Source organism: Microcaecilia unicolor, chromosome 1 (genome assembly GCF_901765095.1).
Source record: "Microcaecilia unicolor chromosome 1, aMicUni1.1, whole genome shotgun sequence".
NCBI lineage: Eukaryota > Metazoa > Chordata > Amphibia > Gymnophiona > Siphonopidae > Microcaecilia > Microcaecilia unicolor.
This window is the reverse complement of record NC_044031.1, coordinates 494,278,405-494,303,291: the sequence shown is the minus strand read 5'-3', so window position 1 is coordinate 494,303,291 and position 24,887 is coordinate 494,278,405. Positions and strand designations below refer to the sequence as shown.

The 24,887-nt window shown below is 41.7% G+C and overlaps 1 protein-coding gene across 1 annotated transcript in view; it reads right to left on the bottom strand.

Annotated features, from left to right (window-relative positions):
* LOC115477536 (lipoxygenase homology domain-containing protein 1-like) overlaps positions 1–24,887 on the bottom strand; it is a 428,353-nt gene that overhangs the window by 37,007 nt on the left and 366,459 nt on the right. Inside the window, exons 36-38 of the mRNA XM_030214471.1 lie at positions 23,683–23,742; positions 23,172–23,350; positions 17,649–17,871 (exon numbers count right to left, since the gene is read on the bottom strand). Of these exons, the coding sequence (XP_030070331.1) occupies positions 17,649–17,871; positions 23,172–23,350; positions 23,683–23,742 (462 nt within the window). The remainder of the gene's footprint in view (positions 1–17,648; positions 17,872–23,171; positions 23,351–23,682; positions 23,743–24,887) is intronic.

Below are 24,887 nucleotides of genomic sequence, written 5' to 3'. Positions count from 1 at the left end.
GAAGAAGCTGTTTTGGGGTATTAAACAGGGACTGCTGACAGGACAAGGGGGAACGAGAGGAGGGTTCTTGGCAGGAGGTGAAGGACTGAGAGGGAGGGTGAAAGTTGGACAAGGAATGGGAAAAAGAAAGAGGGGATAAATGACAGGTGGGGGAGTAGAAGGGGTGAGAGGGGCTGGGCAGGGTTTGAGGTGATAGAGAAAGGGATGCTTTTGAGCAGGAGAAAGGAGACAGTGGGGGGTGCTGCTGGATAGAGGGTGACGGGAAATAGAGAGGGGGATACAGTGTTGAAAGCCACCTCCAGAATGTGAGATGAGCTGCTTTCACCTCCAAAGGAGACAGTACTGTTTTATTGTTACCTGGGCACTGTACCCCGTTGTGATAGAATATAAAGGTCTCACTCTGGGAAGAGACTGGAAGAAGCACCACTATGCTTTCTGCCAGTGCATTCTTTGTTTATGCTTCTTAGTATGTGTGACTCAGTTTCTTCCCACTTAACTTTTCCCTGACTTGCCAGAGCACGAAACAATGTTTCCTAGGTCAGTGTCCTGCAAATCAGACATTCCATCAATAGATGCAAGTGCGCATTCCCTGCAATTTGCACTGAAGAGGAAGAGATACCTCTACTGTGTTACTCCATGTGTTTTGCCTCTTTTACTGCTTTGCAGTTACTGCTTTCTGGCGTCTGGGAGGCATCCTGAGTAACTGTTCTTACTGTCCCTTGCAGCCTAACCTGAACATTCACATATTTTATTCCCAGAAACAGGAGGAGAAGGTCCTCTAAAAGTGGAGGTGGCCTCTTACCCTACTCAGGTACCAGAAAACTAGTACATTCTTTCTTCCACATCCCTTGGGAATACACACTTAAAACAAATAAGAAATGCATATATGTTTGTGTGAGATTTGGTGCTCTACATGCTTTTCCTATCCTAGGTGTGAATGTGAGTGTGTGCACGTGTGTGTGTGTGTCAATATACAAGTGATAAGTGTGACTACAGGATTATGAATGCATGAGTATAGAAGGAAAGTTCTGAAAGATTGTGGGTAACAGTTGAATGGGAGTGTGTGCGTGGTGGTGGTGGTGGTGGTGGTGGGGGGGGGGGGGTGGAAGCTATATGTGGATAATGTGTTCAAATATTCACGTAGTAAATAGCAACCAGCACTGTTGCTTTTCAAGAAACAAATATCATAATGTTCTGTGACCCTTGTGGTACTGTCTCTTTAAAAGCAGTTCCAAATGGGACTTTTTCCCATCTCCTTCCCTGAGAATATGATAGATCAAAAGGAAACAGTGTAGCACCAGCCAGTTCCCTTGAGTTTCCAGACAAGGAAATCAAAATATTTAAGCCAATATTCAAAAGAAGTTATAAGTTCACTAGTGGCCAGCTAACATAGTTTTCACTATCCATGTGTATTCAAAACTTAAACCGATTCCATCTGTATACAAAGGGGGTGGGTTTGGAGCAGGTTGAGGACTGGCTAAAACATTATTCATATAGAAGCAATATTCAGCTGAAATGAAGCCTAAACTAAATAGTGCCATGGCCCTCATTTTCCACACCACTACCTATATATGGATTAGGTTAAATATCTCAGCCAACATTCAACTTATTCTATCACCATAAAGGTGAAAACTGGGCCCTTTTTCTCTCCTATTGAGAGCTATGTGGACAAACAGCAAACAGACCAAATTTACACTAATCCTAATGCTGTGACACAGATTTTGAGGAGGTGAATTAAAGCCATATATCTAGGCTGGTGCACAGAGCAACTTGAAAATGATAGGCAGATGTTAAGTACATAAGTACATAAGTAGTGCCATACTGGGAAAGACCAAAGGTCCATCTAGCCCAGCATCCTGTCACCGACAGTGGCCAATCCAGGTCAAGGGCACCTGGCACGCTCCCCAAACGTAAAAACATTCCAGACAAGTTATACCTAAAAATGCGGAATTTTTCCAAGTCCATTTAATAGCGGTCTATGGACTTGTCCTTTAGGAATCTATCTAACCCCTTTTTAAACTCCGTCAAGCTAACCGCCCGTACCACGTTCTCCGGCAACGAATTCCAGAGTCTAATTACACGTTGGGTGAAGAAAAATTTTCTCCGATTCGTTTTAAATTTACCACACTGTAGCTTCAACTCATGCCCTCTAGTCCTAGTATTTTTGGATAGCGTGAACAGTCGCTTCACATCCACCTGATCCATTCCACTCATTATTTTATACACTTCTATCATATCTCCCCTCAGCCGTCTCTTCTCCAAGCTGAAAAGCCCTAGCCTTCTCAGCCTCTCTTCATAGGAAAGTCGTCCCATCCCCACTATCATTTTCGTCGCCCTTCGCTGTACCTTTTCCAATTCTACTATATCTTTTTTGAGATACGGAGACCAGTACTGAACACAATACTCCAGGTGTGGTCGCACCATGGAGCGATACAACGGCATTATAACATCCGCACACCTGGACTCCATACCCTTCCTAATAACACCAACATTCTATTTGCTTTCCTAGCCGCAGCAGCACACTGAGCAGAAGGTTTCAGCGTATCATCGACGACGACACCCAGATCCCTTTCTTGATCCGTAACTCCTAACGCGGAACCTTGCAAGACGTAGCTATAATTCGGGTTCCTCTTACCCACATGCATCACTTTGCACTTGTCAACATTGAACTTCATCTGCCACTTGCACGCCCATTCTCCCAGTCTCGCAAGGTCCTCCTGTAATCGTTCACATTCCTCCTGCGACTTGACGACCCTGAATAATTTTGTGTCATCGGCGAATTTAATTACCTCACTAGTTATTCCCATCTCTAGGTCATTTATAAATACATTAAAAAGCAACGGACCCAGCACAGACCCCTGCGGGACCCCACTAACTACCCTCCTCCACTGAGAATACTGGCCACGCAATCCTACTCTCTGCTTCCTATCTTTCAACCAGTTCTTAATCCATAATAATACCCTATAACCCAAACATCTTTTTCCAGTCCTTACAAATAGTTTTATGAGAGCTAGGGAAAAGGTCAATATTTCCTTTGACAAAGATATTTACGAAAATCTAATGATCAACTATTATTGACTCCCTGAAGGCCAAAAATGCAGGGGATGAATATGCCCTACATCACTAACTTACTTGTACAAAAGGCTGAATTTCCCTTCTTTGAGATGAACTGTTGGTAAAAATGAATAGCATTGTTTTGAATTTTGCAAGCTTATTAAAATTAAGTGTACTGTGACTGCTAATTCTTTCCCCTTGTTTTGGTTCATTGTTTTTTTTATAGCAAACATTTCTTTTTAATCAAAAGTGTTTACGCTATGTAAGCAGCAAGATGGTAACACTCATGAACATCACTTTTCATTTGATAGTGGATGTCATGGTGGTGCACAATGCGAAAAAAATGCCATCAATATACTTGCTTATATACTTCACAGATGTTTTATTCTTTCCATTTTCCTTCACTGGCAAATAATTATGCTTCAGTCCAGAATGTACGCCCCATGTTTAGAAACTTCCAAGTAATGTACTAAAATGTCAGCTTGCTCCCCAAAATTATTCAGATGCACGAAGAGATCCAATTATTAAAATCATTCTAAGAACTCCAAATTTTGAGAATTCTTTTCTGATTCTGATGATGTGTGTGAAAAAATGTTGATAGATCTGGGTTTTAAAATAATTAACAAGCCACCACCCCCCCTCAGTGTTCTGATCTTCAGACTCTCATTTTAGCTGCAACAAAAGAATCTAGAGATATGTTCAATAAATCCCCCCTCCCCAATATAAGGAAAAATAGGGAAAAACCCGTTTTATATAAGGCTTATAGATTCTATAGCTGAACAAAGAATGCCTGAGGCAGGATAGTCAAATGGCCCTGTTCCAGCATTGTGCATTATGCCACAGGAGCTTCAGGCCTGAATGACCCATTTGACAGAGTTAGCAGTACTAGGATCCCTGCGTGAAAAGCAATCCCAGCCCTTTAAAAGCAGCTTTTGCATAGGAAACTTCAGCTATTTGTTACAATTAGAAGAACACGGTCAATTTATGGACCACCAGGTAGCTTTTTGAAAAGTTAACCAGATAATATCTGGCTGTGGAAATCGCTAAAAGGCTGTGGCCTAATATTCACAACCCCTTATCTAGACAGCAGCACTCTGTATTGCATGAATGTTACTGACTGGGTCTATCTGCTGATTTTCAGTGGCATAATCTGGAAAGTGTCATTGAAAATCATTACCGGAAATGCCAAGGGTGAAGCAACCCAAACAGTGAGATTTACTACACCAAAGTGGGAACTTTTTCAGGCAGCACCATCCAGGGAATAAATCTAGAACAGGGATTCTCAACCTAGTCCTTGGGACACACCTAGCCAGTCAGATTTTCAAGATACCCACAATGAATATGCATGAGATAAATTTGCATACAATGGAGGTAAGGCATGCAAATCTATCTCATATATATTCACTATGGGTATCCTGAAAACTTAACTGGGTAGGTGTGTCCCGAGGACTGGGTTGAAACTCCTGATCTAGAATGATTTAAGTGTAGTATTTCTTTCCAAATGAATCAAGGCAGCATTAAATGACATTGGATTCTTTTTTTTTTGGGACCCTCTAAAAGAATACAGACGAAGTGGGGAGCAGTTTGGGTACATTTTTTGAGCTGAACATTGTCTTCCACCCAGTAGTTAAAAGTATGTACATTGGTTTCAGAGGACTTGTATTTGCAGTAAGGGGAAAAGGGACAGGGCAAGGGGAAGCAGTAGGCAGAAAGGTGTGCTTTGATTTCTTCTTACTGGTTGGACCACTTGTTTTTCTTCTCTAAGGCTTCCCTCTAATGAAAGCAGTGGTCAAGATCAGTGCACTGGTACTGAAGCTCTAATGAGTGAGAAATAAGGCTCAACGAGTATGAGAGTGAGAAAGCTTTCAAATGAGTGTGGCACATGCAAACTCCTAATGAGTGAGACTTAGCAGTGGCAACTCTGCATTGCTGGCTGCCTCTGCAAAACCGAAATAATGCATTGGCAGAAAATGGGCAGTTCCAGGAACTATCTGGGTAGCGGTGATATTCACTCCTAAGCTTTCCGGATAGTAAGATTAACCAGTGCTGGCCCAAGGCAAGATGCCACCTGAGGTGGAGCTAAGATGTCTCCCCCCCCCCCCCCCAGGCCAAGATGCTGCCCCCTAGTTCACAGCATTTACTTGTTTTGTAATGTTCCAAACCTGGCAGCGGCAGTGATTTCCATACGCTGCCCTGCCTCTGGCATCCGCATCTTCCCTTTACTGCGGCTGCCTGATCCTCTGACGAAATAGGAAGTTACATCAGAAAGGCAGCCACAGTAAAGAGAAGAGGCAGGTGCCGGTGGCAGGGCAGCGTCTGGGAATCGCTTCTGCTGCTGGGTTTGGAATGTGACGAAACAGGTAAATGCCACAAATGGGGTGGCCGCTCTCCAAAGAGTGGAGAAATGCCGCCCCTGAAGAGTGCCACCTGAGGCTCCCACCTCAGGTGGCCTAATGGTCGGGGCCGCCCCTGAGATTAACTATCACTGCAACAGGATAATGCTGTCACTGACTATGCTATCTAGATATTCAACTTCAGCTGCTATTTGGATAGCAGCACTGAATACCTGGATTATATTTAATGCTGTAGCCAGTGTTTAAGAAAACTGACTGCAGTGTTTAAATATTGACCCATTGGATCTTATCAGGATAAAAAAGGGCCCATTCAGGGAAAGACTGGATGCAGTGCTGGACTTTTCCATATAGCAGGGGTATAGCCAAGATCTGGGCCTGGAAATCCACTTTTGCCTCAGGTCCATGAAGCAGTGACACGCAATGGGTACACAATGGGTGTAGTTGGCAGAGATCCCCTAGCCTCACCAACTGAAGGTATTAGCAGCCTTCTGAACTTGCAAAACTGCTCAACAGCAGGCCTAAATCTCTCTAGATAGTGCTGGCACAGTCACTGCTAAGCATCTATATTTGGCTCCACTCATTATTTATCTGGAAAGCAGCTAATGAGCTGTTAACAAGCAATAATTGACCGCTAACAACCAATTATTGACATTAATTGGTATCAATTAGGATTTGCGCACGCGTCTAGCTGCTCACTATCCCAGAACATGCAACTCAAAATGGGGAATGGCCATGGAAGGGGCATTCTAAAAATGCTGAGTGCATTGTTACAGAATAATGGGTCAGCACGCTCAACTTGGGTGCCAGCATTTGCAGCAGGTTTCAGCAGGCATAAGTTTGACACCCAAAGTTAGGGTGCAGGGATTGGCACTAAGCACATTTCTAGTGCTGATCTTTTCTGGTGCCCCTTTTTGAGTGCCATTTCTAGAATCCAGACCTGAATGTGCACAATGAAAGTGCTTGTGCCTGAACTTATCTTATTCCAATGGCTGTGTTGACTGAAAATTCAGTCCTTCTATTTCAGTTGCCTCCTTTTTCATTCGCTATAATTCATCACGTTTGGTTTCATAACACATGTTTTCTAAAATTCTAGCTGCATCTGTTTTTGTTTCTATGCTTCGCTTTACTATTTAGAGCCCGTAGACTATTAATTTTTTTTCAAATATATACTTTCTCACTAGGGCACGTTGTTGCTTTTGGCGTCAGGTACAGTTCATTTGACACCTTTTTAGCCCTATGAGCATTTGTTTCTTCCACATAAAAATCTTATACTATGTTCGATCAATCATAATATGCTTGTCATTTAGGGCATCTTTTACCAAACTGTGCTAGTAATTACCAATGCAGGCTTCGTCGACACTGATATGCAGGACTCACTAGCGCAGTTTGGTACAAGAGGCTCTTAGTCTGGTAATCCATGGTTGTATAAATTCTTTTGGTGCTATGCAGCCATGCTTTGAATTGCTAGTTGAGTTCGCTGGCTTTTAGTTTCATTTTTTTTTACTCTAGCGTATAATCCTAATTCACAATCTGAATAGGTTTCATAAGGAATTACTTGTGCTACATTCAGTACTTTGAGTATATCACATTTATGCTTTCTTTTATCCTTTTCCCTCCTTAACCAACTGAATATTTCATAATCATACTTTTTTTTTTTATTGTTGATACTTGCAACTCTTAAGCATTGTTTGCTGGCTTGAATCTAAACTACATTACTTCAGAGCCATGTGGTTGTGTATATATGGCATGTTCATTCCTGAATGGCTTAAATGCACTGAAAATACTCATATCCCTGCTATTTCTTTTAATTTTTAATATATACTTTTATTTTCTATACATAATTTACAAAATATATACTATATTTTTCTATACAAAATGTAATATACAATGTTTATTGTGTATATGTTTCCATATTGTTTAGTATGCAGTACTGATTGTATCACTATATTGTATGTGTATCCTTTTTTTTATTTACATTTCTTTGGGACTCTTCTCATACGATCATGACCCTTTATATTTATATGGTGTAGTCTGATCTTCTGTTTGTCACGACCGTGGTCGTGATCCCACTTTCAACTCACTTTGCCTTCCGGTGGTCAGCTTCAGAGGTGGATCCAGTCTGTTTTTTCCTTGCATTGTTGCCTCTGCTATCACTTCTGTGTTTCAAGCCTCACTTTGGTGTTCTGTGGGCTTCAAGCCTCACTCTGGTATTCTGTTTCAAGCCTTACTCTGGTGTTCAGTGCATTTCAAGCCTCTTTTCTGTAGTAATGGCATCATCAGTGAAAGCCTTCATAAGGAAGGCAAGGACATTCATTCAGGGCCTCTGCAATGCCAAAGGTCTCAAGGTTTGCCTGTGTGCGTGTGACATGTCTGCCTTGTTTCCTTGCCTGTGTGGGCACTTCTGCCTTGTTTCCTTGACTGTGTGCCTGTGTGGGCACTTCTGCCTTGTTTCCTTGACTGTGTGCCTGTGTAGACACTTCTGCCTTGGCTCTTATTTGTTTACCTGTGTGCTAGGGTTAGCACTTCTGTCTTGATTTTTGCTTGTTGCGTGTGTGCCTGGTTGGCACTTCTGTTGTGTCCCTTGCTTGTTTGCTGGTGTGCCTTCTATTCTGTTCTGCCTAGTCTGCCTTGTCTCGTGTTCTGCTTCATTTGTTCTGCCTTGAGTTCTGTCTAGGTCTTTGTTTATATGTTTGTGTGAGCTTGGGCGTGCCTTTTGCCCTTGTGTTTCTGTGGGCTCCAGTGCAGCTTTGCTGCTTGTGTATGTTCAGCCTTCTTGTGTTTGCCTCTGCCTGTGTGTACATGCCTTCTCTTTTGCTAACAGGAACAGCAACCCACTCAAACACAAAAAGAAACCAAACAGAGAGGATGCTCAGGGCTGTGCTAGTGGACACAGCTAAATGGAAGAACAGCCCACTTGTGCCACCCAGACCGCTCAAGGCTAAGCTAGTAGTCACAGCTAACAGGAAGAGCAACCCACTAAAACTCAAACAGAAACCAAACAGAGAGGATGCTCAGGGCTGTGCTAGTTGACACAGCTAAATGGAAGAACAGCCCACTCATGCCACACAGCGAGACCGCTCCAGGCTGAGCTAGTAGTCACAGTTAACAGGAACAGCAACTCACTCAAACACAAAAATCAAACAGAGAGGACACTCAGGGCTGTGCTAGTAGACACAGCTAAACAGCAGAACAGCCCACTCATAGGAACACTCTAGGCTGTACCATACATCACTCAAGGGTAAAGGGAAGCCACCTATAGGAATACACAAGGCTATGCCACACAGCACTCAAGGGTAAAGGGAATCTACTCATAAGAATACACAAGGCTGGCCATGCAGGAGTCAAAGGTAAAGGGAAGCCACTCATAATACATAAGGCTGTGCCACACAGCACTCAAGGGTAAAGGGAAGCCACTCATAAGAATACACAAGGCTGTGCCACACAGCACTCAAGGATAAAGGGAAGCCGCTTATAGGAATACACATGGCTATGCCACAGAGTCAAATAACAGACACTAGAGACAAAGGGAAAAGCAAGCAAACAGGGAAAGCTGCCTTTACATACACAAATCAGATAAGGAGCAATGCTCACAAGAATCAGGAGACAAACACAACAGACACAGAAGCAGGCTAAAGGGAAGGGCTGCTTCTAAAACACGTCAGAAAGAAGCAGGGCTTACACTGTAGTCAAAGGTTCAAAGCAAACAAAGGGAAAAACAAACAATGTTCTTACCAGAACTCAGCCAGCACCCACAGCCAGGTAGGGAAAGGAAAGGCAGGCAGAGGCAGAGAACACACAGCTGTACGCAAGCAAGGTAATCAAGGAAAGCAGCTGGGCTGGCAACAACCGGCTCTCTGAACAGTGAAAGGTAACAAGGGAAACCACACAAGAAAACAGAACAGGCTTATGCTAGAGACCCTAGATAACAAGGAAGGAATCTATTCAGGTTCAAACCAGAACCACACACACACAGAAAAACAAAACAAGGCTTTGCTTGGGAGCAAAGTTAACAGGCAAGTAATCCATACAGATTCAAAGCAGAACAACACACACAGAGAAACAGAAGAGGGCTTTGCTTAGGAGCAAACTTAACAGGAAAGTAATTCATACAGATTCAAACCAAAACCACACACACAGGGCTCAGGGCTGTGCCCAGAGGCACAACTTAACAAGAAGACCAGTTCCCTCAGAATCAAACAACAGTACAACAAGAAAAGGGAAAATACACCTATTGCAAAGGCCATGCAGGAAAGCTCCCTGGGTCCTTATAAAGGAGTAGGCTGATGATGTCACAAGTAGGAAATGGAGCAGAGCAGAGAGACCAAAGCGAGGATTGGCTTCAGGGACACCAAAGCAAGGATTGGCTAACAGGAAGAACAACAACAGAAAAAAAGGCAGACTGGAGAGGTCACAGAGCTAGATACAGGGAAACAGTAGTTCTGGACATAAGGGCAAGGCCACAACCATGACAAGAGGCTTGAATCAAATAGATTGAAAATTCTGCAGGAAACAAAATACATCTTGGAATCACTATGGATTGAAATTCCATGTGTAAAGGGGAAACGGATAGTGATAGGAGTGTACTACCATCTACCTGCCCAGGATGAACATATGGATGCAGAAATGTTAAAGGAAATTAGGGATGCAAGCAACCTGGGCAACACAATAAAAAGGGTGATTTCAGTTACCCCAATATTGACTGGATAAATGTAACATCAGGGCATGCTAGGGAGGTAATTCCTTGACAAAATCAAGGACTGCTTTATGGAGCAGCTGGTATGGGAGCCGGCGAGAGAAGGAAAGATTCTAGACCTAGTTCTTAGTGGAGCGCATGATCTGGTGCAAGAGGTAATGGTGCTGGGGCCGCTTGATAACAGTGATCATAATATGATCGGATTTGATATTAGCTTTGAGGGGTATAATCGACACTACCATGGGCGTCTATCTCCGAGAACGGGTACGTGAAGGGGTGGGACAAACCGTATTTTTGGAAAAAATGGGCGTCCATCTTTTTTCCAATAATACGGTTTATGCCAGCCAAATGCATCGGATTTGTGCGGATTTGAGCTGGGCGGTTTCGTTTTTCAGTGATAATGGAAACTGAAGGCGTCCAGCTCAAAAACGAACAAATCCAAGGCATTGGGTCATGGGAGGGGCCAGGATTCGTAGTGCACTGTTCCCCCTCACATGCCAGGACAGCAACTGGGCACCCTAGGGGGCACTTGTAACATTTAAAAAAAAAGTCAACTACCTCTGAAGTTCATAGCTGAGCCCCCCAAATCCCCCCAAAACCCACTGCCCACAACTCTACACCATTACCATAGCACTTATGGCTGAAAGGGGGCACCTAGATGTGGGTACAGTGGGCTTTGGGGGCGGTTTGGAGGGCTCCCATTTACCACCACAAGTGTAAAAGGTAGGGGGGGCCTAGGTCTGCCTGCCTGAAGTGCATGCACCCACTAAAACTGCTCCAGGGACCTGCATACTGCTGTGATGGAGCTGGGAATGACATTTGAGGCTGGCATACAGGCTGGAAAAAATTTGTATAAAGTTGTTTTTTGGGGGGTGGGAGGGGGTTAGTGACCACTGGGGGAGTCAGGGGTGGTCATCCCTGATTCCCTCCGGTGGTCATCTGGTCATTTATGGCACTTTTTTGGGACTTGTTTGTGAAAAAAAGGGTCCAAAAAATGTGACCCAAATTCGCGCTAAAAACGCCTTTCTTTTTTTGATTATCAGCTGAGGATGCCCATCTCTCCTTGGCCGATAAACACGCCCCAGTCCCGCCTTCACCACGCGTCCGACACGCCCCCATCAACTTTGGCCATTTCCACAACGGAGTGCAATTGAAGATGCCCAAAATGGGCGTTTGATTATACCGATTTGGGCGCCCACGGGATAAAGACGCCCATCTCCCGATTTGGGTCGAAATATGGGAGTCTTTCTCTTTTGAAAATAAGGTGGATAGGAAAGCAAATACGTTACCGTTTAACTATAAAAAAGGAGACTATAATAAATGGAGAAGAACGGTTAAAAAAAAAAAACTTAGAGGAGCGGATTAAAAACTGTTTAAAAGATAGAAAACAAAGAGTAGGGTTAAATGGTCAGTATTCTCAATGGAAAAGGGTAGTTAGTGGGGTTTCCCAGGGGTCTGTGCTGGGACCGCTGCATTTTAACATATTTATAAATGACCTAGAGTTGGGAGTAACTAGTGAGGTAATTAAATTTGCTGACGACACAAAGTTATTCTAAGTTGTTAAATCATAAGAGGATTGTGAAAAATTACAAGAGGACCTTACGAGACTGGGAGACTGGGCATCTAAATGGCAGATGAAGTTTAATGCGAGCAACTGCAAAGAGATGCATGTGGGAAAGAGGAAGCCGAATTATAGCTACGTCATGCAAGGTTCCACGTTAGGAGTCACTGACCAAGAAAGGGATTTAGGTGTTGTTGTTGATGATACGTTGAAACCTTCTGCTCAGTGTACTGCTGCGGCTAAGAAAGCAAGTAGAAGGTTAAGTAGGAAAGGAATGGAAAACAAAAATGTGTACAATTCTGTTTGCCACATCTCAAAAAAGATACAGTGGAATTAGAAAAGGTGCAGAGAAGGGCGATGAAAATGATAAAGGAGATGGGACGACTTCCCTGTGAGGAAAGGCTAAAGTGGCTAGGGCTCTTCAGAATGGAGAAAAGACGGCTGAGGGGAGATATGATAGAGGTCTATAAAATAATGAGTGGAGATGAACAGATAGACGTGAAGCATCTGTTTACACTTTTCAAAAATACTAGGACTAGGGGGCATGAGATGAAAGTACAAAGTAGTACATTTAAAATGAATCGGAGAAACTTTTTCTTCACTCTATGTGTAATTAAACTCTGGAATTCATTGCCAGAGAATGTGGTAAAGGTGGTTAGCTTAGCGGAGTTTAAAAAGGTTTGGACGGTTTCCTAAAGGAAAAATCCATAGACCATTATTAAGTTGGACTTGGGGAAAATCCATTATTTCTGGGATAAGCAGTATAAAATGTTTTGTACTTTTTGGGGATCTTGCCAGGCATTTGTGACCTGGATTGGCCACTGTTGGAAACAGGATGCTGGGCTTGATGGACCTTTAGTCTGTCCCAGTATGGCAATATTTATGTACTTAAGTAATTTAAAACAAATCAAGAGAAAATATTTCTTCACTCAATGTGTAATTAAACTCTGGAATTCGTTGCCAGAGAATGTGGTAAAAGCAGTTAGCTTAGTGGGGTTTAAAAAAGGCTTAGATAGCTTCCTAAAATAAACGTCCATAAGCCATTATTAAAATGGACTTGGAAAAATCCACTGCTTATTTAAGCAGCATAAAATGTATTGTACTGTTTTGGGATCTTGCTAGGTACTTGTGACCAGGATTGGCCACTGTTGGAAACAGGATACTGGGCTTGATGGACCTTTGGTCTGTCTCAGTATGGCAATACTTATGTACTTATGTAATGTAAACACGGATCCTGACTCATTTGAAAAGTTTCTTTGTCCATCCCTACTCCTTATTGCCTTTTGTAGCAGATGTGAGCAATTATGCCAGCCGCAGAGTTGGTGTTAGTATTCGTGCCTAAATGCCGACAGATATGTGCATAACTCATAGAGGCATAGTTATTAATATGGGCTACTATTAAGACATATTATTTTACTACTAACTCGTGCTATTTTAGCACATGTCCCATTCTATTCAATGCGACCTAGGGGCTCATTTTTTAAAGACAAACACATCCAAAAAGTTGCATAAACTGGCAGATGGATGTTTTTCTTGTAAAAACATTGAAATTCCTATTTTTGAAACCCATTCTTTTTAGATGTTTTCCTATGCTGTTCATCTGCAATGCATCCAAATCACAAGGGGGCATGTTTGGGGTGTGCTAAGGGAAGGATTTGGGCATTCCTACACTTGGATGTTTTTCTCCCATAATGGAACAAACAAAACAAAAAAAATCAAGAGCTAAAGGTTGGGCGTTTTGGTCGAGACCTGTTTTAATAACAACTAAGCTACAAAAAAGTGCACCTAAATGACCAGATGACCACTGTAGGAATAAAGGAATGTCACTCCCTTACTCCCCCACTGGTTACTGATTCCCTCCCCCCCCCCCCCCAAAATGTGAATGAAACAGTTCATACCAGCCTCTTTGAGCTTCAGATGCTATGGCCCAAGAGTAGCCTAGTGGTCAGTGCAGTGCACTGTGGAGAAGGGGACCCAGGCCCATAATCTAATCTAAATGTTACACTTGAGGTGGAAAATGTGAGCCCTCCCAAAACCCACCAAAAGCCTACTGTACCCACATGTAGGTGACACCTGCAGTCATAAGGTATATTGTAGTGGTGTATAGTTGACTACAGTAAGTTTTTGGTGGGTTTTGGAGGGCTCACCATATAATATAAGGGGGTAAGGGTGATATGTGTACCTAGGACATTTTATGTGAAGTTCACTGCAGTGCCCCTTAGGGTGTCCCACTGTTCTACTGGGATGTATGTGTGGCTAGTCTACTGAAAATGCTGGCTTCTCCTACATCCCAATGGCTTGACTTTGTGCATTTTTCACTTGGATGTTCTTTTTTTCCCAAAATGCCCAAAAAGATAGACACACTAAGCATAAAATATCTAGAAAATGACTAGGAAATTGCCATTTTGTAAATAAAAAGATACTTTTTCAGGTTCGAAAATGGCCATATTCACCACTTGATTTTTGGAGGTATTCAGAAAAACATTCAAGTTGGATTTAGACATCATATCGAAAATGCCCCTCCTAATTATTAATAATTCAGTTAACAGTAAAATAACACATCTAAATGGTAGCTCACATTGATAACTCTCCTCCCCCCCAAAAACATTTCTCTTTTTAAAACAAATTTTTACTTATGAAATTTCATATATTATTCATTCATTAGTCCAAATTAAATGGCAGGTTGTCCTTGGACATAGGGATGGCCACAAAGAGGCACTACAGCCAGAAAGAAAAAAAACTACACAAGAATTATCGACTTCAACCTCATACCATTCCTGTCAAATAAATAGTAATATCTAACTGAGTTTAATCACCCCTTCATGCACTTTCCTTTTCACTGGTTTCTAAGATTATTAAGTGGCACAGCTCTAATGACTATTTTCAGGCTAACATTTTACTTGCTGATAATTTTTGTTGAGATATTTTCTTTATGGGAAATTGCCAGTTTTTCTACATTTTCTTGACTTGATTAGCTATAAGGCTGCATGATAACGGGTACAGCACATAAAGCATATGAAGTCAAGCCTTCTATTTCCTATCAATATATCTTAATACAATAGTGTTTATGAATTAGCCAATATAAAAGCATAATAATTAAAATTTAAGAAATACTACAGGTCTTGTGACTGGAGTCATTTTTCAATCTGTTTACTTAAGTAATTTCCTGATAATAAAAATGAATTATTTGTTCATTCATTTGAAGAATTCAGTGATATAAATTAGATAAGGCTCGATTTATGTCTGAAAAATTTCCAGCAAAGAGTTTGCCAGCTCCAGTGAATAAATAAATGTGTATCTTGCTTTAGAAGAAACATTCTGAGGTAACAGAAGGAACAAACATCTCAAAACATTTGAGCAAATATCTTTTTATGAAGGATTTTGTGATGGTGTTGGGTTCTGGCTGGGCCAACCTAGTTCAATACAATATTGCCTAGTGGATTCAGTATTGCAAAATCTACAATGCAAACTAGCCCAATCTGTGGTGTGTGTGTGTGTGTGTGTGTTTGTGTGGTGGTGGGATTTTTTCCCCCTCAAATCTCTTCATTCCTCATAGTCAAAGCCAGCCCTGTCACTAATCAAACTAAGGGTGGTTGCATTTGGGGTGCATATGTTAGACCTGCTGCATCTCTTCTCCCCTTCCCTACCCCCCACCCTGTGTCCAGCATCTCCCCCTCTTCCCTTCTCCTGCCATCTACCTTTCCTGAAACCAGGCCAAAGTTGAAAGTAGACTCAGTGCTGGTTTGGAGCCTTTAAACACAGACCTGTGTTCAAGTTCTGCCACATTTCACTCTCCTCTAGCAGGTCTGTGTTTAAAGGCTCCGTGCCAATGCTAAGACTGCTTTCAACTTTAGCCTGGGTTCAGGAAAAGGTAAGGTGGTAGAGGCAAGGAAGAGGAGTGAGACACTGGACATGGGATGGACATAGTAGGGAAGAGGATAAGAGATGGTGAATGGGAAGTAGAAAGTGGAACAGGATATGATGGTCACCTGAGGGAGAGAGTAAGGAAGGGAATTTTGATGCTGGATTATGGGGAATTAGGGAAGGAAAGGGGAGATATACTGGATTAGAGAGGAGGGGAATATGAAAGGGAAGGGGAGATGCTGGATTATAATGAGGTGGGGTAGGACCTTGAGCCATCCCAGGGGAGAGAAGTAAGTGTCTGAAGATTCACCTATGGTATTTGATATACTTGGGCTGGTCCCGCACACATCTTATACACATACACACACACATCCCCACAGATACACACCTACACTGTGTATGTTGGGGGGGGGGCTGTATAGGGGATATATGTAAGTGGTATGGTATGTAAATTTGTGACACAAATTTACATACCATACCACTTGCATATATCCACTATACAGCCCCCCCCCCAACCCAATAGTCCCACCACCCTACCAAGACACACTTTAGCATGTTCTTCCCATTGAGTCCCTAACTGCAGAGTTGGCTGAGAGCTGCACAAGAAGCCTCCCTCAGTTCTACTTTTCAGTTGGTAGATGGGTTCGTTCACACTTGAAGTTCTAATGCATCACTTCCAGGGGTAGTTTGAGCTTCACCATCTCTATGGACAGGACACTTAAAGGCAAACCTTGCATCCTGCAGGATGCAGCACTATTGAAAAAGCAACAGGGACCCTGCTCATTAGTGAGGATTTGCAGGGTCAAGCACTATAAATGACAAGAAAAAAATCTTAAATTTCAAGGTTTTCCCTGTTTTTTTTTTTTTTTTTTTTTTTTGGGGGGGGGGGGGGGGAATGACATGTGAGTGGAGGAGTGGCCTGATGGTTAGTGCAGTGGCCTGAGAACCAGGGGAGCTGGGTTCAGTTCCTACCTCCAGTTCCTTGTGACTCTGAGCAAGTCACCTAGAGCCCAATGCACAAAGCCTAGCAGGCCAGCAACTAGCTTTTTTAGTCTTCTATTGAGGTAGACATGAGGAAGCCACTGCTTGCCCTGGAATTGGTAGATTGGGATATTGCTACTATTTGGGTTTCTGCCAGATACATGTGACCTGGATTGGTCACTCTTGGAAACAGGATATTGGGCTAGAAGGACCATTGGTCTGACCCAGTATGGTAATTCTTATGTTCTTATGGTCTTATTTCAAAATGAATGTACATCTTCACTAAAGGGTAGAAACAGAATGATAAATGGAAATGGCTTGGAAATAAGTACAACTTTCCTGATATACAATGTGCTCCAGGGACCTGCATACTGCTGCCAGGGAGGTGGGTATGACATTTGAGGGTGAAAATAAAAAGTTGTGAAACATCATTTTTTGTGGTGGGAGGGGGTTAGTGACCACTGGGGGAGTCAGGGGAGGTCATCTCCGATTCCCTCTGGTGGTAATCTGGTCATTTAGGGCACTTTTTGGGGCCTTATTCGTGAAAAAACAGGGTCCAGGAAAAGTGCCCTAAATTCTAGCTACAAACGCATACTTTTTTTCCATTATCGGCGAAAGGTGCCCATCTCTCCTCGGCCAATAACCATGCCCCAGTTCCACCTTCGCAACGCCTCCGACATGCCCCCGTCAACTTTGTACGCTTCCGCGATGGAGTGCAGTTGAAAACGTCCAAAATCGGCTTTCCATTATACCGATGTATTCGTTTTTGTGAGATAAATGTCTATCTCCCGATTTGGGTCGAAATTTAGGCATTTTTCTCTTTCAATTATAAGGTGGATAGGTCATTACCACCAAAGGCACTTCCAACAGTTACCACAGAAGTTTTGTACTTAGTGCACCTTAATGTTATCCATTAAGGATCAGTAACTGCAAAACCTAAACATAATTTAGTAAATATGTCCTTTAATAAATATATACTGTACCTCAAAGATTAGAACAAGAGTATTGGAAATTTCCCACACCCCCTCCTCCCTCCCTTTTTCTTTCTCTCTCTCAGTTCTCCAAACATGAAAGCATTTGGTTTTACTTTCTAGCCTTACTACCATTCTGCCATTTAAGTATAGATTTATATGGTACATACCAGTAAGGGATGCCTTTAATGGCCACTCTATTGGGATTTCAATCCATCTATCTCCATTAAAAGAAAGAGGGAGTGTTTTATTTATGAGGTGACTAAAGGTGTCCAGGGTTTCTTTGCTCTGTATTTTGAAGCGAAGAAGAGAAGCCTTTGGTACGTCATCTGCCAAACTCTTAAGCCCAAGTCGAACTTTAGAGAGCTCCCCTAGATCAGAAGGGAGATGCACCTAGGAAAAGATATTTAAATAATTCAGCTCACATCATGTTTGGCTTTCTTGAGAAGAAATGATAAGTGCATTCTGATTTCATTTAAAGTACAATAAAATCATGTCTTATTAAATAATACGTTTTTCATTGATAAAGAAGAATGTGGCCACATTTTGCATACAAGAATTCCCTAAGTGCCATCGAATTTAATAACAAACTAGAAACAAACAAATTCTTATTTTAACAGTGGTGTAATCATAATGGGACAGATTCAGTAAATGGCGACCAATGTTAGGTGGCAAAAAGATCCGTGCTAAACTAGTATTTTCAAAGGGCACTCACCCTTTGCAGAATGCTAGGTTAGCACAGATCTTGAAACTAACAATGGACTTTAGATTTACACCTGCTGAAACCTGGTGTCATACTGGAGCTCAACTTAGACGTGGATATGACATTATTCTATAAGATTGCACCTAACTTCTGGCAGTGCCCCTGATCTGCCCATTCTCCTCCCATAGCTACACTCCTTTTGAATGGCATGTTTTAGAGTAGCAACTAAGTCAGATGCACATGCATATCCAAATGGATGCCAATTAACTCAAATTATTGATTGTTGACACCTCGTTAGCTCATTAATTTGCACATGCATCTGGCCTGCATGCCCAAATTTGCATACCAAGCTTTGGGCAACCTATATAAAATTTAGGGGAATATTAGTAGGCATAAGGATTGAAGGCAATTCTTTAACTAAGTCATGAAGAAAGGCTAAAGAGGTTAGGGCTGTTCAGCTTGGAAAGGAGGTGGATGAGGTAGGATGTGATTGTGGTCTACAAAATCCTGAGTGGTGTGGAGCAGGTGGAGATTAAATGATTTTTCACTCTTTCAAAAAGTACAAAGACCAGGGAACTCTCAATGTTTTAAATAGGAAGAAATATTTTCACTCAACGAATAGTTAAGCTCTAGAACTCTTTGTCAGAGGATATACTAACAACAGTTAACGTATCTGGGTTTAAAAACGGTTCGGAGAAGTTCCTGTAGGAAAAGTCCATAGTCTGCTATTCAGATAGATATGGGGAAGCCACTGCTTGCCCTGCGATTGGTGGCATAGAATGTTGCTACTAGTTGGGTTTCTGCCAGGTATTTGTGACCTGGTTTGATTACTGTTAGAAGAAGGATACTGGGCTAGATGGACCATTGGTCTGACCCAGCATGGCTATTCTTATGTTCTAAAGTACCAGTGGTTATGTGCTCTTTGCATCCATAAATAGTAAGAAAGTTAGCCCTTAGGCGAGTAAGTGCCCCAAGCATCTTTCCATAAAATGCTAGGCTGCATAGAGAGGCATATAACCAGCAGAAGAAGAGGTGCTGATGCCCCTGTATAAGTCATTGATCAGGGCCCACTTGAAGTATTGTGTTCAGTTTTGGAGGCCTTATCTTGCTAAGGATGTTAAAAAGACTTGAAGCGGTTTAGAGAAATGCGACAAAAATGGTAGGGGTTTTATGTAACAAGACATACTGTACATGCAGAGACTTACTGACCTAAACATTTATACCCTGGAGGAAAGGAGAAACAGAGGTGATATGATACAGACATTCAAATATTTGAAAGGTATTAAACTGCAAACAAACCTTTTCCAGGTAGAACTAGAGTGCATGAGTTGAAGTTGAATGGGGGCTGACTCAGGAATAATGTCTGGAAGTATTTGAGACGGTGATACCTGGAATGCTCACCTGCGGGAGGTGGTAGAGATGAAAACTGAAACGGAATTTAAATATGTGTGGGACAAACACAAAGGAATCCTGTTTAGAAGGATCGGATCCTAAGAAGATTAGGGGAGATTAGGTAGGAAAGCCAGTGCTGGGCAGTCTTCTATGGTCTGTGCCCTGATCGAGGCTGAATAGACTTGCATGGCCTGGAGCTTTTCAGGGACTATGACAAAAACTTCAGAAAATTTAGAACAAGGACAGTGACAGGCAAACTTCTACGCTCTATGCCCTAAAAAAGACGAGGATAAATCAAGATCAGGTATACATATGATGTATCACTTTATACCATATGTAATGAGTTTATCTTGTTGGGCAGACTGGATGGACCACACTGGTCTTTATCTGTCGCCATCTACTATATGTTACTATGTAAGTGCATGCATAAGTGCAATGACATGCAACTACAAGAAGAGGAGTAACACATGAGTAGACCATGGGCAGGGCTCCCAGTTACACAGATAACTTACAGAATATTATGTGTGCCCTTAACATATTTATGTGCCCGTAGTTACACCACTTCTGTGGCTGGTGTAATTGCACATTCCTAAATGTAAGATGCACCAATTACGAGCTATGCTAACAGGAGGTATCCACTTATAGAATTGCCACCTCTAAGTGGATCTCTACTTCCTCACAAAAGGATATTAAAGTTGTCAGAGAGGGAAATAAATCATTTTAGAAGGTCATCTACATAGGTATGGCCTCAATAGTACAATCCAGTATCATAAAAATACACAAGGGAAGATTCTAGAGGAGTTAGAGTAAAAGCTTAGAGACAGAGGAACTGGTCTCCCATTTCCTTGCCTGCAATGGTTTACAGGTGGTGTTACACAGACTTCCTTTATGATAGGATACTTGGCAGTTCATTGTAACTCTTTATTTTTTATGGTGCTCTCTGGAGTGCAGGGTTTTTTTTCAAGCTGAAGGAGCAAATTCCTCACTTTTGAGTTTGTGCTTAAGAGAAGAAAACCCCTGGATACAGCTTTCTGAATTGTGACCTAAGGCATAAAACAAAGAGCTGACTGAAAAGTGATGAGTAATCTAGGAAGGTGGCAGAATGACCATCAATTATCCCAACTAATATCCCAGGTGGAAGGGCTCATTCACAGGAGTCAGATGAAAGAGAAGCAGAGATCAAGTATTGGAATAAAGATATAACAGTGTATAACTAGGGAGAAAGAATTCACCACATATCCACAGAGAACCTAAAATTCAGGACCGAGGTGAGCGAATCCCATGAGAGTATACAGAAAAGGATTATTTACCTCCCCACACACACTTTACTATGGAATTCATTGAGGGTATGCAGTTTAACTATATGTCATGGGTGCAACAATGAGAAGATGTACCATGGTTTGAAGAAGCTTTGCAGAAAAGATATTCCAGTCAATATTCAGCTGGCAGCAGTCAGAATTTTTAAAATGCTGATTCCTGTGGGCAGAATTAGACCTGGATATTGAATGCCAGGCCACATCCAGGCACCAGCACGAAATATCCAGGGCCATACCAGCATGTGTGGGCCCCAGCTGAATATTTGTTGGGATTCTTATAAGGGAAGCAGGTGCTCTCACCAACTCCGAATCTCCTCTATCTACCCTAGATCTAGATCCCCCTCCCTCCCACCCACCCTCAAAGACAAGAAGACCTGGCTGAGTCCTCCCCACACTAAAGACAGGAAGCCCCTGACTGAGCCCTCAAACCCTATGTAGGCCCCGCTAAGACTTATGTTGTATATCCCTGGTGGTCTAGGGGCTCTTACGGGCAGGATCAATGCCCATTTGCTCCTGTCTGCCATAGTTCCAGTCTCAAAATAGTCACTCAACCTCTAATGACAACCTTGTGGTACTAGTGAGTACCGTGAGACTGCCGCTAGAGATCACAGTGGCCATTTTAAGGGTGCAGCCAAGACAGGCAGGAGAGTGGGCATTGCTCCTTTGCATAGGACTCCCTAGATCACCAGGGGTATCCAAGGAAGGCTGTAGGATACCAACGTGGAATGGGGGACTTATTTGGTGGGAGAGAAGGGATCCAGATTAGGTAGAGGGATGGGCATCACAAACCCTGATGCCACTACCCAGAAGTTAACTGGGCACCAGTCAATATTCAGACCGATGTCTGGTTAGCTCAGCAGCTAAAGTTAGGATAGCCTTTTTGCTGTCCTAACTTTAGCCACTTACTTAACTGGTTTTCAGTCTATCGCTGGTAACCAGTCAAGTACCGTTCTCCACCTAAGCTGTGCCCACGGATCACTCCAGCATTAACCAGACAGTGCAGGGGCAGTAAGTGCTGATTTTCAGCGGCACTCTTCGGTTAAGTGTCAATAAATATCAGCGGTTAGGCAGGCGACTTTCCTGCTTGCTTAAATTACTTTGAATATTGACCAGGTTATTTTTTGAAATATTACAATTCAAATGTAGTGCCTTAGGCACTGGAATAAACATTTTCTAAGCCTTCCCTGCTAGATTACATTGAAGAACCACAGGAATGAGTCCTGGTATTAAGTAGATCCCCTTCAGCACACCAGTGTCCAGAGGGGAGGCAGGGCTTAGATATAACAATGGCTGTAAATGTTTTTGTTGACTAAAAATCCATTTTACTTTATTCTACACCATTTATTACATTTTTGATTAATGGTATATAATGCAATTTTTTTGGATGTTTTATTATTTACTTTTCTTTTCATGTTGAACTTGCCATTGTTGCAGGAAACAGTTTCATATTATAGATACACTACAGCATTCTTTAACCATCTAGTTGAGACTGAATTGATTAAGGAAGTTTTTTCATCCTTTTTGTCCTTATTTTTGAGCGCATCTGAATTATTGGACCTCTGAGGCAGGTGTTGGTACGCTGAAACACGGCTCGTGTTGGGGCATTATAAATAAAAGACTCTCGATTGTTCCAATCTTGAAGGCCCTGCTGTGCTTTTTTCTTTTGCTGTTTGTGTAATTTTGCACATTAAATCTCTGAATGCAAATTGATTACATTCAATATATGAATTGATTGGCAATAGTATTGTAAAACAACAAACACAGAACAATCCATGAATACAAAACACAAACCTATGTTATGTATTGATTACAAAAATATTGTCATGTAGGACAATGCTGATGTACAGATTTAAAGTGTAGATAAGAAAATCTTACTGAAACTTTTCCTCATGTTAACATTTTTGAATGGACCCATAACCATTCTTTAATAGGGAATTCACAGTATCTCTTTGAGATATGGAAAACTGTCATATGGTCTGGATAAGATTTCAAATTGGGTCTTTAAAGAAACAAACATTGCAAATGGGAGGCAGTTAGCCTGGCTCCAAATATGTTGTACTTCGATCTACTTGAGTTTAACAGATGATGGGAGAGTTAGCAAGACAAAATTAGAAAAGAAATGAACTCGGATTCAGATTCTGATTCGGCATATAAGTAGAGAGAAAACATAGAACAGACAGATCTTGATTAATGCTGATCTTATTTGATTATGCCTATTGCATTTATTTACTAATAAAATATTTGACTATAGGTGCTTAAAGTATATCACAAAGTAACTGTACCTCATACATGAGCACATGCTGTGTCTGGTATTCTTCACTGCTTGCTATTGTAATTGTCTCAGACTTGCCTTTGACTCCATAGAGCACCATGACTAAATTAGAAGAAATCCTTTTAGAGTCCTTACGTTGTCCAGATCCTCCTCCTTGACCCATTATCAATGAAATCTTCCATTTTCCATCTCCATAAAAGTATATAAAATAAAAACAGGTAAGACAGCTGACAGGGCAAACTGTAGTTTCATAAGAAGTCTTGTCTCTACTACCTTTCTCCCTCCCCCCACCCCACCGCACACATCTACATAGAATGAAATGGAACTTCCTAAATGTTACTTCTTTGGCGAACCATAGGGTCAAGTTAAAATTCATAAAAGAACACCTTTGGATACCACAAGAAGAGACTCATATTTTTATATTTAGCAACGCATGAAGGGTAATTGTTCATGTTTTTAAATACAAAGGCAACTGTTGACCTATATCTGATAAAGCAGGGCCTCAGTTTCGGAAAGATTACCTGATTTCATTTGCTGCTTTCCAGGTGAAAGGGCTACTTCATTGCCTTTTTCCTGAGTTTCTAATGGAGTAAGAAGAAAAATATATACATTTATGCTAGGAAGCTAACAAAATGCATTTCAGAAGTCATAATCTGGAATGCAAAAAAGAAGGTAAAAAAAAAACCCTGCAGATAATATCCAGGAAAAAGAAAGTGGAACCAGCCACGAAGACGTGTGAAGATGAAAAGAGTATATTCATGGGACAAGACAATACAGCTGTGTTAGGTCACACCTCTTCGTTGCTGGGTCTGCTTTTTGTCTCCTTCATAAATCTGGAAAACAACTGCATATTTACATTTCACCAAACAGCCTACACACTAGAAACTTTAGTAATACTGAAAGCTGATCTAGTTTCCTGTGTAACGAAGAGGCAAAGTCAATACAATGACAGCTGGTATATGATAATAACCTCCTGCTGCCATATAGAATATAACATGTTGAGACATTCAGACTGAAAAAAATGGCAAGGCAAAGTCAAACATTTGTTGATAAAGCAAGAGATCACTCTGCTAGAACCCGACTTCCCACTGACGTCCCCTATTATACCAGTTAAGAAACACACAGAAAACAGAGATATACTGCTTCAGGACAAAGACAGTTTACTCTTCCTGCTGTTAGTGAAAATCTATTCTCTGGATGACTTGAGAGCTTTAGAGAAACAGCCAGTCTTTTCATAAGTGTCTACATTTTGTCATACATTTATTTAAGTTCTGTGATTTGGCCGGCTGCGTCTCAGCACTTCTAATTCTAATGTGCTTGAAGGAGACGGCAGCCTTTTGACTGACTGAAATAAAATGCTTGTTCTTTTACCAGTTAAATGCTTTCTCTTTACATATTTACTTTCATGAGCTAATAGGGGAAAGTCATCCAGCGATCCTAATGGCCCACAGGTTTTATTTTATTTGCTATAATATATTTGAAGGTGTTGCCTGGTTAATTTTTGTTTTGTTTTGCTCTTTCAGCTTCAGCTATTTGTGCTGCGTGGAGGTGATTTTATAATGCAATCATACAACCAAACTCTGAGGTCTGTAAACTCTGAGGTCTGTGGGCAATACCCAAGACCACATAATATTTAACAACTCCACTGCTAATAATATAACAAAAAATGAATATACCATAATAATCACTTGAAGGAAAAGCCTCAGAGATCTTCAGCCAAATACCA